At 40.3% G+C, this 20,954-nt stretch overlaps 1 protein-coding gene across 3 annotated transcripts in view; it reads right to left on the bottom strand.

Annotated features, from left to right (window-relative positions):
• Positions 1-1,100: 1,100 nt before the first annotated feature.
• Positions 1,101-20,954, bottom strand: part of COL9A1 (collagen type IX alpha 1 chain) — a 119,457-nt gene continuing 99,603 nt past the window's right edge. For all 3 annotated transcript variants that reach the window (XM_084958774.1, XM_003121273.5, XM_021089350.2), the window contains 2 exons: positions 16,171-16,248; positions 1,101-2,030 (listed from right to left, as the gene is read on the bottom strand). In XM_084958774.1, coding sequence (XP_084814900.1) covers positions 1,843-2,030; positions 16,171-16,248 — 266 coding nt within the window. In that variant the 3' untranslated portion in view covers positions 1,101-1,842. The remainder of the gene's footprint in view (positions 2,031-16,170; positions 16,249-20,954) is intronic.

The following is a 20,954-nucleotide window of genomic DNA, read 5'->3' on the forward strand; positions in this document are numbered from 1 at the left end:
CATGGCAATTTCTTTGCGTTTATTTGATTATATGTCACAGTACCTGAAAAGGATTGCCATTCATATAAAGATCATTTTAAGTAGTTACGACAGATGTCTATATTTCCAAAAATTATCTCTTCCACACAAAGGAAGACTGTCCTTCCTGGTGGGTAAATGGTGCTGACCCACATAGCCAAGTTGGAATCATTGTCCTTAAACACTCTTCATACCAGAAGCACAGAACTAGACACTATGAGCAACTTTAAAGAAATCCAAATACAGATTACACAAGAACTGATTTGACCAAAGGAACTGGGCTAAAATGTTTAATGTATAGAAAATACACCCAAGAAAAAAAATGATCTCAAAAATCCTTTTAGGGCTCACTTCCCTGACTTGAGAATATTGAGTTACATAAACTAACTGAAGCTATTGACTGTTTTGAGCATGGTGCTATGGCCTGGGATAAGTCAGTCATATTCACTGTGACATAAAATGAATATATTAAGTCTGATCAATAGTTAATATAGATGTTGATAACACAGCAAGCCAATGTGATTATGTAAATAGTAATAAAGTGCTTGAGTGGTCAGGCAACACCTATCTTACTGATATGAATACAGTGCTTTGGCTTAGCTGCCTTTATACAATTTATAAGAAAAATTGCAAAACATAAATCATTTTCACAGCAGTGAAGTTCTAAATAGGAGAGTATTAACACACCTTTGAAATGAAGGCAGTGGCTACTCACCTAGAAACCAGGCAAGGCTAGACTTGAGGGGCCCAGAAAACCTCTGACGTAATATGGAAACAGATTTGCACATATGCATTTGGATTCATAGCTTTCATCAGTATTTCAAAAAGGTCCACGGATCCTGCCCCTCCTCCCCCCCAACACCCCCACTCTCCAACCCCCACCACACACATACATACAAAGAACTTCTGTCACAATATAACACTATCTAAGAAGCAGTAAGGGCTTTTTAATTTCTCTGTAGCCTAAAGCACTAACATTATAAAAACATGGCTACAGAAACACCAGTAACTGAAACAATCTTAGTGTATCTAAATAATTTAGTGACTTTACTGAACATGACTATAAGAAAACATGCAAGAGATTAATAAACCATATTTATTGCTTCTTTGGTACAACCAGAAACGTTACCTCAAACCTTTAAAATAAATAATCTCATTAATATGACATGAATGGCAGGTATTAAAATTCCTTCTTTGCTTTCACACAGAGGAGCCCAAAACAGTAACAGGTTTGGGATACAGTACAGTTCAAGAAAATTCAAGCTGATGCTGAGAACCCCCATGTGCTGTAAGGAAACCACTGTATATGGCAGAGGTTCCCTGCACCCCTGAGAGTGCACAGTGCAGGGAGGTGGTAGTGGGGGGGTGGTTATGAACCAATTTTATTGCCTGCAGTGGGGGTTTCTTCACAACTAGTCTGGAAATCCACGGTAGAGCTGAAACAATCATCTGAGAACAAGCTCTAAATAAAAAATGAAAATTACTGCAACTGAGGTAAACCAAACAGTTGTTTTTGTTTATTGGCACAGTGGCCCATGACACGCCACACATGGCTAGCACACAAGTTCAAGATCCTGGGGACAGGACTATAAATTTACTTCAAGGGAGGGGTTTTGCTTGTTTGATGGATAACACCACCGGCTCCCCTCCACGGAAAGGAAAGAGGATTTCTTGAATAGCACCATTGTTCTAACCTGATCATCAGGTGCGACTTCTAGAATAACCTTGAGGGTGATGCACTGTCACCTTTGCCTGGCTTCAGGTGGTTTCTCCTCCAAGCCACTTCACCAGGCATGGTTTATGCAGTCATGCAACACTAACCTTTCACTGGTCAGGACCCTTGCTATTAAATGCCCGCTGCCCAGCCTGCATGGTGCAGGAGGCTGGTTCGCAGAAACCAGGAGGCCCAGGAGGGCCTGGGGGGCCGGGTACACCAGGAATGCCTGCCACCCCTGGGGGTCCTCGCTCGCCGTCCCGGCCATTCCTCCCGTAGCTGGCAGGTCCCGGGTCACCTGAAACATACAAAAGATGCCCATGTGAGCAGGACCCCTCACGGCTGCTGCAGGAGCCGCTGGACCCCCCACTACCAAGCAGTGTGGAAAGAGGACTTCAATAAATGCCTCTGAAGATGATGGAGGACGATGACGATGATGGTGATGATAAAGTTCCTTCACTCCAGTCGGGTTTCTTCTAAACCAACTGTTAAAGAGACTTCAGCATCTCCCGTCCCTTTCTATCAGTAAAGCCAAACTGCCCAATTTGTAGCCTCTGTACACAGATTACTGAGCCCAGGAATGCAGCTGAGTCAAGTCTGAACAAGCCGAAAGGGCCACACACACCTAGACTTCATTTTTTAATAATTCATGAGTAATTTTTGTATTTATTACATGATGAAATTATAACATTTTGGACCCAGTAGGTTAAATAATTATTAAAACATAATATAAAAATATATATTTAAATATTATTAAAATGAATTTCACCTGATTCTTTGGACTTTTTTAACGTGGCTACCAGCAGATTTTAAATGATACATGCAACTGGCTTTTGCAGCCCATGTTGTATTTCTTCAGACAGTGCCCCTGTAGCAGCAGACCTTATTTCTAGAGGGTGATCAATTTCCGGGCAGGAAGACATGTAACTCAGTACTTAGAAGACCCAGACAGGAGGCAGTGTGTTCTAGCTCTACCATTTATGAGCAGTGTGATATCAGCAAGCCACTTACCTCCCAGTCTCTTCGTTTACAGGATGGATGGTGCCTGCCTTATAATTAAGTTCCATGCCTGAACACACCTCATAAATGGGGGCTGTTATTATGATTATTAGAATATGATTGATTCTTGTCTCTTAGAAGACTGTGTAATGCACCCCCAAGGAATTCTCTAAAATTTTTCTCATCAAGGGCTTCACTCTGACAGGAACTTCACGGAGACTAAGTTCCTTGAGGGCATTTCTTTGGTTAAGTGCAAAGGCTGCTTGGTTCATCCGTGGACCAGTGAAGCACAGCCTCTGCAGCACAGTTTCCACAACAAAGAGAATTTTCTGCTGAATGTTTACTCCATCACACAGGCAATGCTGCCACACTACTGCTGTAAAGGGGGCCATAAGAAAGCTGTGTAGAACAAATCATCTTTGCCATGATAATACAGTTTTATAGAGATCCTCATTCCAGGTCAACTGTTTTAATTTGGCTGTTCACCCAAAAAGGTGAAAACCAAATCTGTATGTTCAATTATATATTGACTTGGGTTTAGTTCCTTTTCTTATTTCTTGGTGGCTTGTAGTTTTCTTTTCCTATTTTGGTGGTCTTATTACACTGTCTCTTGTTGGCCTTATTATAGTAATCTGGTCTTATTAAGCAGTCATATTACCTAGTTCACATACTTAGAAGGAAAGTGGGTTAGAGAGTCTGCTTTACATATGACATCTCATTCTTCCCGTTATAATTCAATCCACACAAAGCAACATTACAGGACAAAAACATTATTAAGTTCTAAGAGATAAGTATCTTTGACTCTATACATCTCAAGGCTGTAGATAAGCAGATGTGAGCAATTTCCCTTCATTTTAGCCCTTAGGCTTTCATTTGACTATAATAAGATGGGATGAAGCACAGGATTCTGTTTTCCTTTCAAGACAAGACCCCAGAGAAGGTGTCTCCCTAATCCATGTCCCTATCGATAAGGTTTTAGCAGAAACATGCCTTCAGCAGAGTCTGTGCAGATCTCATGGCACCAGGACAGTTAAAGGTTAAGTTGATCTTTTAAGGCTTCAAAAGATGGGCAGATATGAATGCATTTAAAAGGCCGGAATGGGCAAACTGTAGCCCATGTGCCAGCTCCTGTGTTGTGAACAATTTCAACAGAACACAGCCTGGCCGTTAGCTCCCACATCACCCTGGCTGCTTTGGCACTACAAGGGCAGAGATGAGAATGGCAACAGAAGCCACCTGGCAGAGCTCAAAAACATGGTCTTTTAACCAAAAAAGTTTGATGACTCCTGATGTAGTAAAGAAATGACCCTAGATTAAAAAATTCTCCCTCTGGAGTTCCTGTCGTGGCTCAGTGGTAACAAACCTGACTAAAACCCATGAGGATGCAGGTTCAATCCCTGGCCTCACTCAGTGAGTTAACGATCCAGCGGTGCCATGAGCTGTGGTGCAGGTCACAGACACGGCTCAGATCCCTCATTTCTGTGGCTGTAGTGTAGGCCGGCCGCTATAGCTCCAATTCAGCCCCTAGCCTAGGAACCTCCATGTGCTGTGGGTGCAGCCTAAAAAAAAAAAAAAAAGACACAAAAAAAATCCCCCTCTGCCTTTACAGGGTAGCACAAGTGTAATGGAAACTGTAACACATCAGAGTTAAGGAGACAGCAGAGAGAGCTGAGGCTTTCCGTCACCTGGAAAGTGGATGCCAGCATGTCACTGCCACCATGGGGGATTCGGGGCAGTGCTGCCAAAGCTCTTGTCATTTCAACGACAACTTGGACACTCAATTCTTAAATGTTAGCCACTAATTTACTTTTTTTAACATGGGTAAAACCAGCCTCCTGACTAAAACCTTAAATTTCAGGGAGTTTATTTTCAACTCCATAAGCAATCTTTAAAAACAGAAGCAGGAGAAAACAAGAGAGAGACGGGATTAAGATGGAATAGAAGGACTGGAGCTCAACTTCTCTCCTAAAAACAACAAAATTCACAACTAAAGGCTGAGCAATCGCCACCCAAATAGACTGGAAACCTTAAAAAAGATATCCTACTCCAGAAGAAAAAGAGGAGGCCACATCAAGAGGTAGGAGGGGTGATTTCACAATATAAACAACCCCATACTTCCTGGGTGGGAAGCTCCACAGATTGAAAACTAACTGGTTCACAGAGACTCACCTACAGGAGTGAGAGTTCTGAGCCACATATCAAAAACACGTGTGGAGATCCAGCACTGGGAGAAGGAGCCCAGGAGCATCTGGCATTGAAGGTCAGTGGGGATTGTGTACAGGAGCTCCATGGGACTGGGGTAAACGGAGACCCCATTCTTAAAAGGCACACACAGACTTTCATATTGCTGTGGCTCTGGTGTAGACTGGCAGCTACAGCTCCAAATTAGACCCCTAGCCTGGGAACCTCCATATGCCGTAGGGAGCGGCCCAAGAAATGGCAAAAAGACAAAAAAAAATAAAAATTAAAAAAATAAATAAATAAACCCAAGGAGGAATACCCCGAGACACATATTAATCAAACTGACCAAAATTAAAGACAAAGAGAAAATCTTGAAAGCACCTAGGGAAAAGAAACAAATAACATACAAGGGAACCCCGATAAGGCTATCAGCAGATTTTTTCAACAGAAACTCTGCAGGCCAGAAGGCAGTGGCATGATATACTCAACGTGATGAAAGGAAAAAACCTCCAACCAAGATTACTCTCCCCAGCAAGGCTCTCCTTCACATTTGAAGGAGAAATCAAAACCTTCTCAGATAAGCAAAAGCTGAGAGAATTCAGCAACACTTAACCAGCCTTACAACAAATACTACAGGAACTTCTATAGGCAGAAAAGAACAAGAGAAGAAGGAAAGAAAAAAGAGCAGCAAAAGCAAATCCAAAGCAATTAATAAAATGGCAGTAAGAACATACATATCAATAATTACCTTAAATGTTAATGGACTAAATGCCCCAGCCAAGAGACTTAGACTGGCTGAATGGATACAAAAACAAGACCCATATATACACTGTCTTCAAGAGATCCACTTCACTTCGAGGGACACATACAAATTGAAAGTGAGAGGATGGAAGAAGATATTTCATGCAAACGGGGATCAAAAGAAAGCTGGAGTAGCAATACTCATATCAGACAAAGTAGACTTTAAAATGAAGACTATTTTCAGGGACAAAGAAGGACATTACATAATGATCAAAGGATCAATCCAAGAAGATGATATGACCATTTTAAATGTCTACGCACCCAACACAGGTTCACCACCATATAGAAGGCAACTGCTAACAACCTTAAAAGGAGAAATCGACAATAACACAATCATAGTGGGGGACTTTAACACCCCACTTACAGCAATGGGCAGATCACCCAGACAGAAAATCAATAAGGAAACACAGGCCCTGAATGACGCACTAAACCAGATGGACTTAATAGATATTTATAGGACATTTCATCCAAAAGCAACACAATACACATTCTTCTCAAATGCACATGGAACATCCTCTAAGATTGAGCACATCCTGGGCTACAAATCCAACCTCGGTAACTCTTAGAAAATTGAAATCATATCAAGCATCTTTTCCGACCACAACGCTATACAATCGGAAGTCAACAAGACAAAAACTGCAAAAAACACAAACACACGGAGACTAAACAACATGCTACTCAACAACCAATGGATCACTGAAGAAATCAAAGAGGAAATTAAAAAATACCTGGCAGCAAATGACAACGAAGATATGACACTCCAAAACCTATGGGATGCAGCAAACGCCATTCGAAGAGGGAAGTTTAGAGCAATACAAGCTCACCTCAGGAAACAAGAAAAAGCCCAAATAAACAAGCTAACTTTACATCTAAAGCAGCTCGAGAGAGAAGAACAGACAAGACCTATGGTTAGTAGAAGGAAAGAAATCATAAAGATCAGAACAGAAATCAATGAAATAGAAACAAAGAAAACCATAGAAAAGATCAATGAAACAAAAAGCTGGTTCTTTGAAAAGATCAACAAAATTCATCAACCTCTAGCCAGACTTATCAAGCAAAAATGAGAGAGGACTCAAATCAATAAAAGGAGAAGTAAAAACAGACATCACAGAAATACAAAGGATCATAAGAGACTACTATATGCAACTATATGCCAATCAAATGGAAAACCTAGAAGAAATGGACAAATTCTTAGAAAAGTCCAATCTTCTAAGACTAAACCAAGATGAAATAGAAAAGATGAATGGACCCACCACAAGAACTGAAATGGAAACTGGGATTAAAAAACTTACAACAAACAAAAGTCCAGGACCAGATTGGCTTCACAGACAAATTCTATCAAACATTTAGAGAAGAGCTAACACCTCTCCTTCAGAAACTATTGCAAAAAATTGCAAAGGAAGGGATACTCCCAAACTCATTCTGTGAGGCCACCATCACCCTGGTACCAAAACCAGACAAAGATACCACAAAAAAAGAAAACTACAGGCCAATTTCACTGATGAACATCGATGCAAAAATCCTCAGCAAAACACTAGCAAACCGCATCCAACAATACATTAAAAGGATTCTACATCATGATCAAGTGGGATTTACCCCAGGGATGCAACGGTTCCTCAATATCCACAAATCCATCAGTGTGATACACCACAGTAACAAACTGAAGAATAAAAACCATATGATCCTCTCAACAGACGTGGAAAAAGCCTTTGACAAAATCCAACACCCTTTTCTGATAAAAACCCTTCAGAAAGTGGGCATAACGGGAACCTACCTCAACATGATAAAGGCCATATATGACAAACTCACAGTGAACATCATTCTCAATAGTGAAAAGCTGAAAGAATTTCCGCTGAGATAAGGATCAAGACAAGTATGTCCACTCTCGCCACTACTCTTCAACATAGTTCTGGAAGTCCTACCCACAGCAATCAGAGAAGTAAAAGAAATAAAAGGAATCCAAACTGGAAAGGAAGAAGTAAACTATCCCTATTTGCAGATGACATGGTACTATACCTAGAGAATCCTAAAGACTCTACCAGAAAACTGTTAGAGCTCATCCACGAATTTGGCAACGTCACAGGATACAAAATCAATACACAGAAATCAACAGCATTTCTATATACTAACAATGAAAGAGCAGAAAAGGAACTTAGGGAAGCAATCCCGTTTACCATCGCACCCAAAAGAATAAAATACCTAGGAGTAAACCTACCTAAAGAAACAAAAGACCTGTACTCTGAAAACTACAAGACACTGATGAAAGAAATCAAAGATGACACAAATACATGGGAAAGATATACCATGCTCATGGATTGGAAGAATCAATATGATAAAAATGACTGTACTACCTAAGGCAATCTACAGATTCAATGCAATCCCTATCCAATTACCAAGGACATTTTTCACAGAACTCAAACAAAATATTTTAAAGTTTGTTTGGAAGTACAAAAGACCCAGAATAGCCAAAGACATCCTCAAAACGAAAAATGGAGCTGGAGGAATCGGGCTCCCAGACTTCAGACTATACTACAAAGCAACAGTCATCAAAACCGCATGGTACTGGCACAAAGACAGAAATATAGATCAGTGGACAGGATAGAAAGCCCAGAATTCAACCCACACACCTACAGCCAACTCATCTATGACAAAGGAGGCAAGAATACATACAATGCAGAAAGGACAATGGTGCTGGGAAAACTGGACAGCCACATGGAAGAAAATGAAATGAGAACACTCCCTAACACCATACACAAAAATAAACTCCAAATGGATTAAAGACCTAGATATAAGACCAGACACTATCAAACTCTTAGAGGAAAACATAGGCCAAACGCTCTCTGACATAAATGATAGCAACATCTTCTCAGATCCACCTCTCAGAGTATTGACAATAGAAATAAAAATAAACCAATGGGACCTACTCAAACTTCAAAGTTTCTGCACAGCAAAGGAAACCCTAAACAACACAGAAAGACAACCCACAGAATGGGAGAAAATCTTTGCAAGTGAATCAACTGACAAGCGATTCATCTCCACAATTTATAAACACCTTCTGCAGCTCAACACCAAAAAAACAAACAACCCCATCAAAAAACGGGCAGAAGATCGAAACAGACAGTTCTCCAAAGAAGACATACAGATGGCCAAGAAACACATGAAAGGACGTTCAACATCACTCATTATTAGAGAGATGCACATCAAAACCACTCTGAGGTACCACCTTACACCAGCCAGAATGGCCATCATCCAAAAGTCTACAAACAATAAGTGCTGGAGAGGGTGTGGAGAAAAAGGATCCCTGTTAAAAACTGTTGGTGGGATTGTCAATTGGTGCAGCCACTGTGGAAAGCAGTATGGAGATTCCTCAGAAAACTAAACATAGAACTACCATTTGACCCAGCAATCCCACTCCTGGGCATCTATCCAGAGAAAACCACGACTCGCAAAGACACATGTACTCCAATGTTCATGGCAGCACTATATACAATAGCCAAGACATGGAAACAACCTAAACGTCCATCGACAGAGGAGTGGATCCAGAAGATGCGGTGCATATACACAGTGGAATATTACTCAGCCATTAAAAAGAACGAAATACCAGCATTTTTTGCAACATGGATGGACCTAGAAACTACCATGCTAAGTGAAGTCAGCCATCCAATGAGACACCAACATCCAGTGCTTTCACTGACATGTGGAATCTGAAAAAAGGACAGACGGAACTTCTTTGCAGAACAGATGCTGGCTCACAGACATTGAAAAACTTATGATCTCCTGAGGAGACAGTTTAGGGGGTGGGGGGATGTGCCTGGGCTGTGGGATGGAAATCCTGTGAAATCAGATTGTTATGATCATTATACAACTACAGATATGATAAATTCATTTGAGTAATGAAATAAAACAAACAAAACAAAACAAAACAGAAGCGGGAGTCCCTCTGTGGTGCAGCGGGTTAATAATCTGGCTCATCTCTGTGGTGTTGCCAGTTCAATCCCTGGCCCAGAGCAGTAGATTAAGGATCTGGCATTGCTGCAGCTGCGGCATAGGCCAAATATATGGCTCAGATTCGATCCCTGGCCTAGGAACTTGCAGTTGCCATGGGGCAGCTGAAAAGGGGGGAAAAATGGAAAAAGAAAGCTTTTTAAGTATTTCAGGTTTAGTCGCCCTATTAACTCACTGAGCTGGGCTAAGGATCAAACCAGCAATGTTACAGAGACAAGCCGGATCATTAATCCACTGCCCACAGGGGGAACTCAGTTAGTTTCCCTATTTTAACACAGTCTAGGAGAGAGGCTTTTTCAATAAGTGTGTTCCAGATTCCTACTCATCCTTTGAGGAAAGAGTTGACGAAGCCATTCTGTGCACCCTGGGTTTCTTTTATGAAAAGCACATGGAATCCAAGACCTGCTTTTGCCAACTCAGCGACTTCCCTGTGGAGATTTGGACCAGGTCGTCATCACCATCACCATCTCCACAAACACTCCCTTTTCCCTGTGCCCGTCAATGATGACCCCATTTCCCTTGTGTGTAAACTGAGGGGGTGAAGGTTAAATCATTGTCTAGATCCACATACTCACATGCCAGAAAGTGGAGTTAGAAATGAGGGAAGTCAATCCCTATTCCATCCTAACTGCATTTCTACTCCTACTGATTTGCTGAATCTGCTGGGGCATGGGGCGGGGGTGGCTGGGAGGTTAATTTATTGGGCCAGAATTGACTTAGAAGCAGAAATAGGGATAATAGCCAAGCGTTATTATTGATTCTTCTAGAACTCTATCACAAGTGACTAAAGCTTATTTTTCTGAGATTTCACCTTGTAAAAATGGCCAAAGGGAAAAACCAGCCTTTCCACAACAGCTTATAAGTTTCTGGTGAGGCGTGACTCTGGGCATTTACCCTCCAAGGTGCTCTAAGAATATTATGTGGGAGCATAATCTGGGGGCATCATACTAAGTCATTCAAGAAGTCCAGCAGTTTCATTAACGAATATCTATAAACTACATTTCAATTCTAATAAGAAAGAGAAAGCATGGAGATGAAGTGCTCTCATTCTGATCTGCCTGCCCCATAGGTGTGTTAGCTACACTAACTGCCTAATGATTACACAGTTTCCTTACATTTCAAGGGCCTATAAAATGTTATTGCCAAACATTTCATGATTTTTAAAAATGTATGTCTGTGTCATTCTCTGTATGAACACTAGAGGGTAGTGGCGTTACACTGACAGAAGTCCATCCCGGCTGGCACATTCTTTGTGACCTAGTAATACCTGGTACGAAATGAAAGGGACAGTGCTTGCAGGCTTTAAAAAAAAACTGGAAATAATTTTCAGTATCAAATAGGGAATTTCTTACATTTCTCACCTTGTACTGACCTAACTTTTGTGGCATTTGACAAAGCACTTATGTTTAAGAAATTGGTGTATAAAGTGGTTTGTTTACATAAGATCACCACAACTGAATAAAATAGTGGACACAGGACAGCAGGAGGGATATGACAAATGACTTCTGCTTAACGTAAGCCTAAAAGAGAGTGCCCTTTGTGTCTGGAGACTTTTTCCTTTCCACACGGCACAAGCAAAGCTCATCCATCGGCAAATTTTGCACAAAAAACGTGAGTAGCCCAGTTGCGTGATATGGAGAACATGAGCCAGATCTAACCTGGGGTCACAGTCCTGGGGTACACACAGGACCATCATTTAACTTCATCCTTCCTCCAGTGTGACTAAATGCACAAAGAGGAAGTCAAGACCCACTCTTAAAGGTTTTTTCCTTCAAATCCCTAAAGTGCCAAGGAAGTGGTCCCAAAAGGACAAGTCCAATGGCAGGGGGCAAAGACTTCCTTCCTCTTGAGGACTCAGCCCAGTCAAATGATGCCATCGAAGGCCTGAAGTAAGAGACAGGAGGTGAGGGCAGGGATCGTGTCTAAAGCTCCAGGGACCTTCCTCCATATGCTCAGTATAGCTTAGCTTAGCGAGGCAGGAAAAGAATTAAGCTGAAGTTGGATGTGGGGATGGCTAGACAGACTAATAGTATACCCGGACCGCCAGCCCATCATATTGTCCACAGAGTGAACTTGGACACATGAATATCAGCCTGTATCATTTACTACCTGAGAGAACTTTGTCAGGGCCCATGACCTTCAGGTCTTCATTTCCTCAAATACAAAAGGAGGAATAGCAATGATAACAGCCAAAGATGCAGGATGTTTGACACAAGTCAGGCACTAGGCTAAGAGCTTGGCATGCATTAACACGTCCATAGACCCTCCTAAATGAGCCCTCAGCACAGGTGTGGCTTACCCCCTACCACTAGCCAGGAAGAAGCTGCAGTACTCAGAGCTGGCAAAGCTGAAAATAAGTGAAAGAGCAGTGCCCACGCCCAGGCTCTCAATCATGTCCTTATACATCTGCCCTGCCTGCTCCTGGCTGCGAGAAGCAAACTGGACAATTGATGACAATGTTTCAGACAACAGAGTACTACAGCCAAAATGACAGTCCACATAATGGTTATAATAATAACAACCTACGGTCTGTATTAGACCACGTACCATCACAACCCCAAAGGGCACTTAACACTGAACAGGCTGGGAGATAAAGAGATTCAGAGAACTAAAAGTCACGAAAGAACAAAGCAAGTCAGATAACTGATAGATAATGAAAATATTAGTTGCCTTTTTATTCAAATATATGGAATACATTAGTACTAAGAAGAATGACCAAATAAACTTTCTTTCCACTTAGGATTCCAGTCCCAAACCCAACAATAGGGACCACAAAGAAGGTTGCCCAACATCCTATTCTTCAGGCTCCTTCCTTTATGTAAAATGTCTATTTATCTAGAAGCTTCTTGACAAGTTCCTGAACAGAGCGTGACTAAAGGTTCCCCAGATCCTAAAGTCTCTTTACTGTCATGTTTGTGAAAGTTGAGAAATGACATTCCTAATTGCAATGTCAATTAGGGAAATTATAAACAGGCCAGTCTCTCAGTGGATAATGAGCCACTGGCATGATTTACAGTGACCCAGCACTTAGCCTTTGTGATTTGGAGCTGAAGTGGATTTTGTGGCGGGAAGGTCTGAGGTGTTGGGAGCAGTACCAAATGACAGAAAAGTAGCTCTTCCTGCTGACTGAGAGCTGAAACCACAAGGCTGGAACCAAGATTCAGCTCTGCCCTTCATCTACCTCAAAAGGCAAAAGTGGATTTGTTATATCAATCCACTTTACATTAATAACTAAATTTCTTGAGCACCTACTATATCCAGAAACTGTCCTAAGCACGTTACATTGATTGATTTTTCTTTAATTCTCAGAATTAGGCTCTCTGGGAAATTCAGGGATTGACTATTCTTTTATAAGCAGTGACACTGAGGTACACAGCAGTCCAGAACTTACCCAGTGTCATAGAGCTGGCAAGTGACAGTCACAATGTAAAGCCAGATGTCTGAAGTGTGGATTCCACTTTCAAAGTACTTGCTTTAGAGGAGGAGAGGCTGCAAAGCTCTTGTTCAGGGACTTGATGGAGTTGGAAAACTGTCACCTGAGCACACTTAGGCACAGACCAGGGGATATGGCCCAAGGAGGGTAATAAATATGTACCCTTTGGGCCTGGGTGCTAAAGCACTGTGGAAACTGCCTGCTTTGGAAGATGAGGCTTAATTTTTAAAAGAATAACTGTGACTCTGATTTTTCACTAAATAATGTCAAATACCATCTCAATGAAAAAGCTACAAAACCACAGGGAAAAAGACCAGATTTTCAAATGATACCAGGAAGGGAAGGGCAAGGGCTGGCAAAAGACAGAAAGGAAACAAAAAAGGGCAGGTTTCAAAGTCCTGAAATGGGGAGCCCAGGAAACTTTTGAACAAATCAGATTTAAGTACTAACTTCAAGACCAGCTATAACAAGTCTAATCATTTTCATAAGAGAGATGAGAGGAGCGCCAGGTAAAGCCACCCTACCTTACCTCCACCCACACTGGGTGCTAAAAAGGAAATCAGCAGAGCCCCTTCCTGGCGGAGCCACAGCCAGGGGCACCTTGCAGAACCCTCCCAGCGGACCCAGTAACCCCAGGTGGGTTACCGCAAGTGGGGGACAACGCGCCCCCTCGTGGCAGCCTGGGACACTGCACAAATATGAGCTGATCTTCCTCAATTTTTCCATTTTTAAACTCAAAACGTGGTTTATCAACAGATTTTTTTGAAAGTAAGAGTCATCAGAAATGATAATACATTTTTGACAAAGGAAAATCATGTCAACAGTGCAAGTTGCTGGTCTAGGAACTATTAAGTGATTTGTCAACAAAATGAAAGGAGAAACTGTCAGGCTCTCCTATAAGAACATAGTTAAGTAAATTATAATGATGATATTTTATCAGTTTTCAAACCTCCTATTCCTACCATTGGTGAAGGAGAAGAGCACACAGTAAAGTGCATATTTTCCTTTCTCTCTTCTAAACATCCATCAATGCATCCAGATTTTATTGTATACTAAAATATTCCTCCCTTGGTCCCATTTAACTCCAACCAGGTTTTCTTTCCTCTTCCAATCATAAAAGTTTCATTTTCCAATCACAAAAATTCATCAATTTGTGAAAACATCTTGACAGGCCCGTGAATCACAGTTTTAGAAAGGCAGCATTTGAGCTATCTCCAAATGTATTCCTGTTTTTTAAAAAAAATCTTTTAAATTAGAAAGCAATCCCCAGGAGCAATGAAATGGATAATTAGAAGGCAATGATGTTTAGGGCTGCAATTATAGCCATGATTGACTATGTAAGCCTCTGGCAGAAATAGAAAACAATCATTTCTTTTTCGAGATTTCCCTCAACCAAGTTTTTCAGATCCACTAGGCGTATTGTGTGGCAGGGAACGGGGGCGGTGGGGGGGGGGGGGGGGGAGCGGGTATTCACCCTCCTTCTGCACAAGCTCCTTCCTCTGATTGACATCTCCAAGGCTTTGGGAGCCTTCCTAAGCTTTGGCCCTGCAGCTATCAGAGAGATCACTGGGAGGCTTTGGCCATTCACACTCTTGAGCTGAACTGGCTACCAGCTGCAAGGCTGCTTCTGTGGTTGGATTGGGCAGTCATGGCCAGTGGGTGAGTGTGCAGCAGCCTAGACTCCAGCCACAGAGTAGCCAGTGTGTAAAAAGAACAGACGCCCAGTGAAAGAACCCAGGCTCTTCACACAGAGGTCACTCTGTCACCTCTGTCGACCCAGCTGGGCTATGTTCACAGGCGTGACTTTTTGTGGCCACAAGTAGGAATGTTCAGGTTTATTTATTTTGGAATATGGGCTTCTGGAGGGTCTGGATATTTGAAGGAGGAGCTTTTAAAATGAAATTTCATGAACACAACTAGAGATTCTCACACTAAGTGAAGTAAGTCAGAAAGACAAAGACAAATATATGATATCACTTATATGTGGAATCCAAAATATAGCACTAATGAACCTATCTACAAAAGTGAAACCGACTCTCAGACGTAGAAAACAGACTTAGAGTTGTCAGGGGAGGGAGTGGGAAGGACTGGGAGTCTGGGGCTGGTAGATGCAAACTATTACATTTAGAACGGATAAACAAGGTCCTACTCTACAGCACAGTAAACTGTTTTCAATCTCCTTGGATAGACCATGATGGAAAAGCATATAAAAAGAATGTACATATACGTATAACTGAATCACTTTGCTGTACAGCAGAAATTGGCACAACATTGTAAATCAACTATAATTTAAAATAAAATTTCAGGGAGTTCCCGTCGTGGCGCAGTGGTTAACGAATCCGACTAGGAACCATGAGGTTGCGGGTTCGGTCCCTGCCCTTGCTCAGTGGGTTAACGATCCGGCGTTGCCGTGAGCTGTGGTGTAGGTTGCAGACGCGGCTCGGATCCCGTGTTGCTGTGGCTCTGGCGTAGGCTGGCGGCTCCAGCTCCGATTCAACCCCTAGCCTGGGAACCTCCATATGCTGCGGGAGCGGCCCAAGAAATAGCAACAATAACAACAACAACGACAAAAAGACAAAAAAATAAAAAAATAAAAAAATAAAAAAATAATAAAAAAAAATAAAATAAAATAAAATTTCAGTTATTCCCTGTACAATATGAATAGTTGAAAACTTGGATTCATTTTCCTGTTGCTCTGACCTTTTAGATAACAACAACAACGACGACAACAAAAAGGAAACTATCACCTGGGCTAGAAATAGATAGGACCCCATTCATTTAAGATTTTTTATAGCAAGTACACTGTGGCTGAACTTTGACACCTTAAAAAACAAGCCTGACAGGTATTTTCTCTCAAAGAATAATACATGATTTATAGATTATTTAACTTTTCATTGAAGTTGATCTAAAAAAATCTATACCAGCCATTATTGAGTTTCACATGATGAGCAGAAGTAATCAAAGAGAAATTCTTTAAAATGTTATCCAGTTCAAACCACCCACTGGCTACCAGTTTTACCTGGAAGACCTGTAGCTCCGGGCAAACCTTTGGGACCTCTTCCTGGAGGGCCACGATCACCTCTTTCTCCCATGTCACCTGCAGTTCATTAGAGAAATGTTATTTTTCTGTCTATAAAAATAAAATTCCATATTTTTCAGCTTAGAGCAAAGCCTATGTTCAGAAACCAAAAAGTTATCAAGTTGCCACAATCACGGTCATTGAAAATATGTAGCAAGGCAAAAATTGAGTTAATTATATTAAGAGGTCTAAGCAGGGAAAATAAATGATCATATCCATAGATGCTGAAAAGATATGTGACAATTAAACATGCAGTCCTGATACAACATTCAATAAAATAGGAATTAATCTGCTTCCTTAACATGATAAAGTATATATACCTCCACCCAAAGCTGGCACAATGCTTAATGAGAAAAACATCCACTACAGTCAGAACGCTATAACCACACCCACTTTATCACTATTATTTTATTATTTGGTTTGAACCATCTGTATTTTCAGGATGGTTTATCTTTTTAAAAAACTTTTAAAGACATTAATTCAAAAGTTATTACTGCCCCGAAAAGACAGCAGCCACTCTTGCTTTGGTTCCCACATTCTTCTCTTACTCAGCCCTTCTCTCTCTGCTAATGAGAGCAGTGAAGGAAGAGTTCATTCAGGACTGTTTATCTTTTTTTTTTTTTTTTTGGTTGCACCTGCAGCATACAGAATTTCCTGGGCCAGGGATCAAACCTGTGCCATAGCAGCAACCTGCACCACAGCAGTGACAATACCGGATTCTTAACCTGCTAGGCCACCAGGGAATTCCACAACTGTTTATCTTAAACCCTAGTAAATCAACCCGAATCTACTAGAAACAATAAGAGAATTCAGTAAAGCAGCAAGCTACAAAATTAGTACATGGAAATCAATCATTTTCATATATGTAAACAATCAGTAGTAATAAGATATAATGAAAAATGATCCCATTTGTAATAGTAACTAAATTAAAATTAACTAGGAAGAAGTTTAATAAGAAATATGCAAATGCAACGTGAAAAAAAATTAACAGAAATTGGAAACAATCTAAATATCTATTAAAGGGTAAAATACGCTTTACCTTCCACAGAGTGGGATAGTATGCACCTGTGACCAAGAACTAGCTCTTTGAAATGATCCCCAAGGCACTGTTAAGTAAAAAATGCAAGCCCCCCATCAAAAAAAACACAAGGTCCAAGTCACTTGCTAAAGGACAATATGATTTGTTGTTAAAAGGCTGTAGGGAAAAATGTATATTCATAGATCCTTGTGTATCATCACTGGTAAGAGTAGGTCGGAAACCAGTAATAGTGACTCCTAACGGGAAAGATAAAGGAGATGAGGCAGATGGGAGACAGGGGTGGGAGAGACACTCTTCACTAAGTATCTTTTTATACATTTTAAAATTCTTGAACAACATAAATTTAGTATTACCAAAAATAAATTAATGAATTTTCAAAACTTAAAGGGTGCTGTCGCAAGTACCTACATTTCACTTCTGACTCATTATTTATAGAGAAAGTACTTTGGATTGCAACCAACCATGTGTATTTGCAAGACAGCTGATTGAATATGGGGATTCAGCAGCCACAGAACAAAGCTGAATTAATTATCTTGGCCCCTGCAGAGACCAAACCCTGAATCTTGGCCTCATTAGCAAAGCACCTTATTATCTCAGTTAACTGATCCTAAATGACTTCTGTTGCTCCTGGGAAAAGACAAGTTCTACTGTCTTATTAGTATAGTGGAAAATTATTATTTTACCACATTGTTAGAAAATGCAATGGCATTTTGCAAAAAATTCCATACATAATCATTTTCCAAATATTTGTATCAGCCCAACCTCATTCAATATTGTCAGGATTGTTATAATTTTAAAAACAAAATCATGTACAAAACAAAAATAGGAAAAAATATGTATACAACCATCTGTGCATTTGTCAAATAGTCAAAACTCTCTAATTATGAAATGAATATTTAAATAGTTGCCATACTTTGATTTTAGCTGTGAATGTCCTTGTGTGAATATTTTTATGGTGAATCAACTACATTTTCAGGAGTTCCCTTCGTGGCTCAGGTGGTTAATGAATCCAACTAGGAACCATGAGGTTGTGGGTTCAATCCCTGGCCTTGCCCAGTGGGTTAAGGATCCGGCGTTGCTGTGAGCTGTGGTGTAGGTCACAGACACAGCTCAGATCCCGAGTTGCTGTGGCTGTGGCTTTGGCGTAGGCCAGTGGCTACAGCTCCAACTCAACCCCTAGCCTAGGAACCTCCATATGCTTCAGGAGCGGCCCTAGAAAAGGCAAAAAGACCAAAACAAAACAAAACAAAAATAACAACAAAAAATAATCAACTACATTTTCAAAACAAGTCTATCAATACTGTGCAAAGATACACAGCTCAGCCTGAACTCATACTCACAGAAGCTAGATATTTTTTATACTCATCATCAGTATGACCTGAATTAGGAAGATATAACAATTAGCATTTTAAAAACTAACGGCTTAAGCACACTTGTTAACTTAGCAATTTAAATGTCATCTCACAGCTATTCTCAAGACTGGCAAGTGAGAATGTGCCACATTTTCTGAAGATACAAGATGAAGATTATAAATTAAAATGCAACTTTCACAGGGACAGTGACAGTTCAACACATTCTAGCATGAAGCCACACCAACTTTAAAATGTTGCTTCAAGGCATAAGACCACTGTCTCTTTAAAAAAACTATTATATATATATAGTTTTTTATTTATATATAAACAAACTTATAGAAAAAGATGGATATAATCAGTGAAGTGATGTGAAACTTCAGGAGAGACAGAAAAACTCTTAAGAAAAACACAATAATTCTAGAACTGAAAAATACAAGGTCTTGAAAGTAAACATTCACTGGATGGGATTATCAGCATGTTTGGACACTGCAGAATAAAGGGAATACAGCACAGTGATCATAATTAATAACATTGTCTTACATACAGAATATGATTTTCTCCAAATTTAAAAAAAAAAAAAAGACCACATCTTCATTTCAATGCTGTTTTTTGGTGATCAGTCATGGAAAAACAAATTTTCAACAGGCCCCAGGACAGAGCCACCTGGCAAATTGGAGGAGCAGTTGTACACATGTCAGGCTAATCTGTTTCTCCAAACACTGGTCATGTCTTCCTCCAAGATGTAGGAAACCTGGCTCAGGGAACTCAAGCTCACCTTTGTTAGTCTATTGTGTCAGGAAAGACCTACAAAGAGCTTGTCAAGTAAGCGTTCGATAAGGTGTGAAGGGAAATAGGCAGTCGGAGAAGAATAGCAGCTCTTAATGAACAGAGTGGCTGAAACCAAAGACATTCTCATTGCTCCATAATTGCTATTGATGTCATCAATTTGGAAGCTATAATTGATGCCCCATCTTCACATGAGCAAAATGAACACTGGAAAAGGTGGGTCTCAACTACACAGGTACTTTTCCAAGCCCTGCATATACAACAGCCATCTTTAATTATTGAAATAAATAACCCGTATTCTCTTTGAAAATCATTTCTTTAAATTTATATTGAAGAACTATTTTTTGTGTTAATGCATTATTCTATTTACAGGCTTCTGTAAAAGTGGAGTGTATCTTCAGTGAACTCTGTGTCAATTGAGCTTATAATAAAAAGTGGTTTAATTTATTTAAAAAATACATATTTTATTTACATGGTGACACATCTACTTGACCCACACTAAAATATCTAAAAATATACCCAGCCTTCCTCCAAGGGACTTGAAATTAACAAGCCATCAACATTTAAAAAGAGTACTTCTGACATAAAAAACTGACTAAATCCTCAGCAAAGTGAACAGGGGCCATTCAAGGGTCTCTAGTGTTCCTGCTCAAGTGTCACATGAAATGGACACACAGCAGGGCTGCAGTTGTAACATGTTTGTGTAAAAGTGTAAAACATGTAGATGAAAACCAAAAAATATATAAACATGATTTAAGCTTTGAGTTTTCTACTAGCTCCTATTAAAAATGTTCCACTATGGAAGTTCCCTTGTGGTTCAGCAGGTTAAGGATCTGATGTTGTCACCACAGAGGCTAGAGTTGCTGCTCTGGTGCAGTTCAATCCCTGGCCCAGGAACTTTCACATGAAGTGGAAATGGCAAAAAAAAAAAAAAAAAAAAAAAAAAAAAAAAAAAAAAAAAAAGTTCCACTATGTTTTCCACAGCAATTTTTTAGGAAGAAAACTGATTTGATTAAGACATAGCCTGAACTGTTAAAAGCTTTAGTAAAACGTTTGTTTTACGAAAGTTTGCCTCCATAGCAATTTCTTTGGAAAAAGGCTCTCAAAGTAAGCCTATAGCAAACCAAGACCCATACCATCCCTTCTTTATTAACCATGAGAAAAAAATGTGACAGGTGACAATGAAAAACATGTCTTCTCTGACTGTGGAACAGTTAAGTTTCAAATGGAGTGTTTATTCTCAGGGAAAATTTGATCTGTAACCTCTGTAGAACACTATGTTTTCTTATTAAATCGGATTGTTAATGCATGTGATGGGCAAAAAAAGGTCAAGTCTTGTTACCTAGAACCACACATCTCCAAATGGCACAGCACTGACTGAGACAGAAAAGCTGCTTATTCCTTTCTTCTCACACCCCATATTTTAAGAAAACTCAGCGAAGATGCTGTTTTAAAGGAACTCAGTGCCAAGAGAGATTTGGAGGAGGATGGGGAGAGAAAGTTCTTTTGAAAAAAGAACAGAACTATCTCACTTCTAGATAAATACT

The sequence above is a fragment of the Sus scrofa genome, chromosome 1 (genome assembly GCF_054392235.1).
Source record: "Sus scrofa isolate SSC_HxYL_T2T_F1_AM1 chromosome 1, Sscrofa_HxYL_maternal_Yorkshire_Landrace_v2.0, whole genome shotgun sequence".
Classification (NCBI taxonomy): domain Eukaryota; kingdom Metazoa; phylum Chordata; class Mammalia; order Artiodactyla; family Suidae; genus Sus; species Sus scrofa.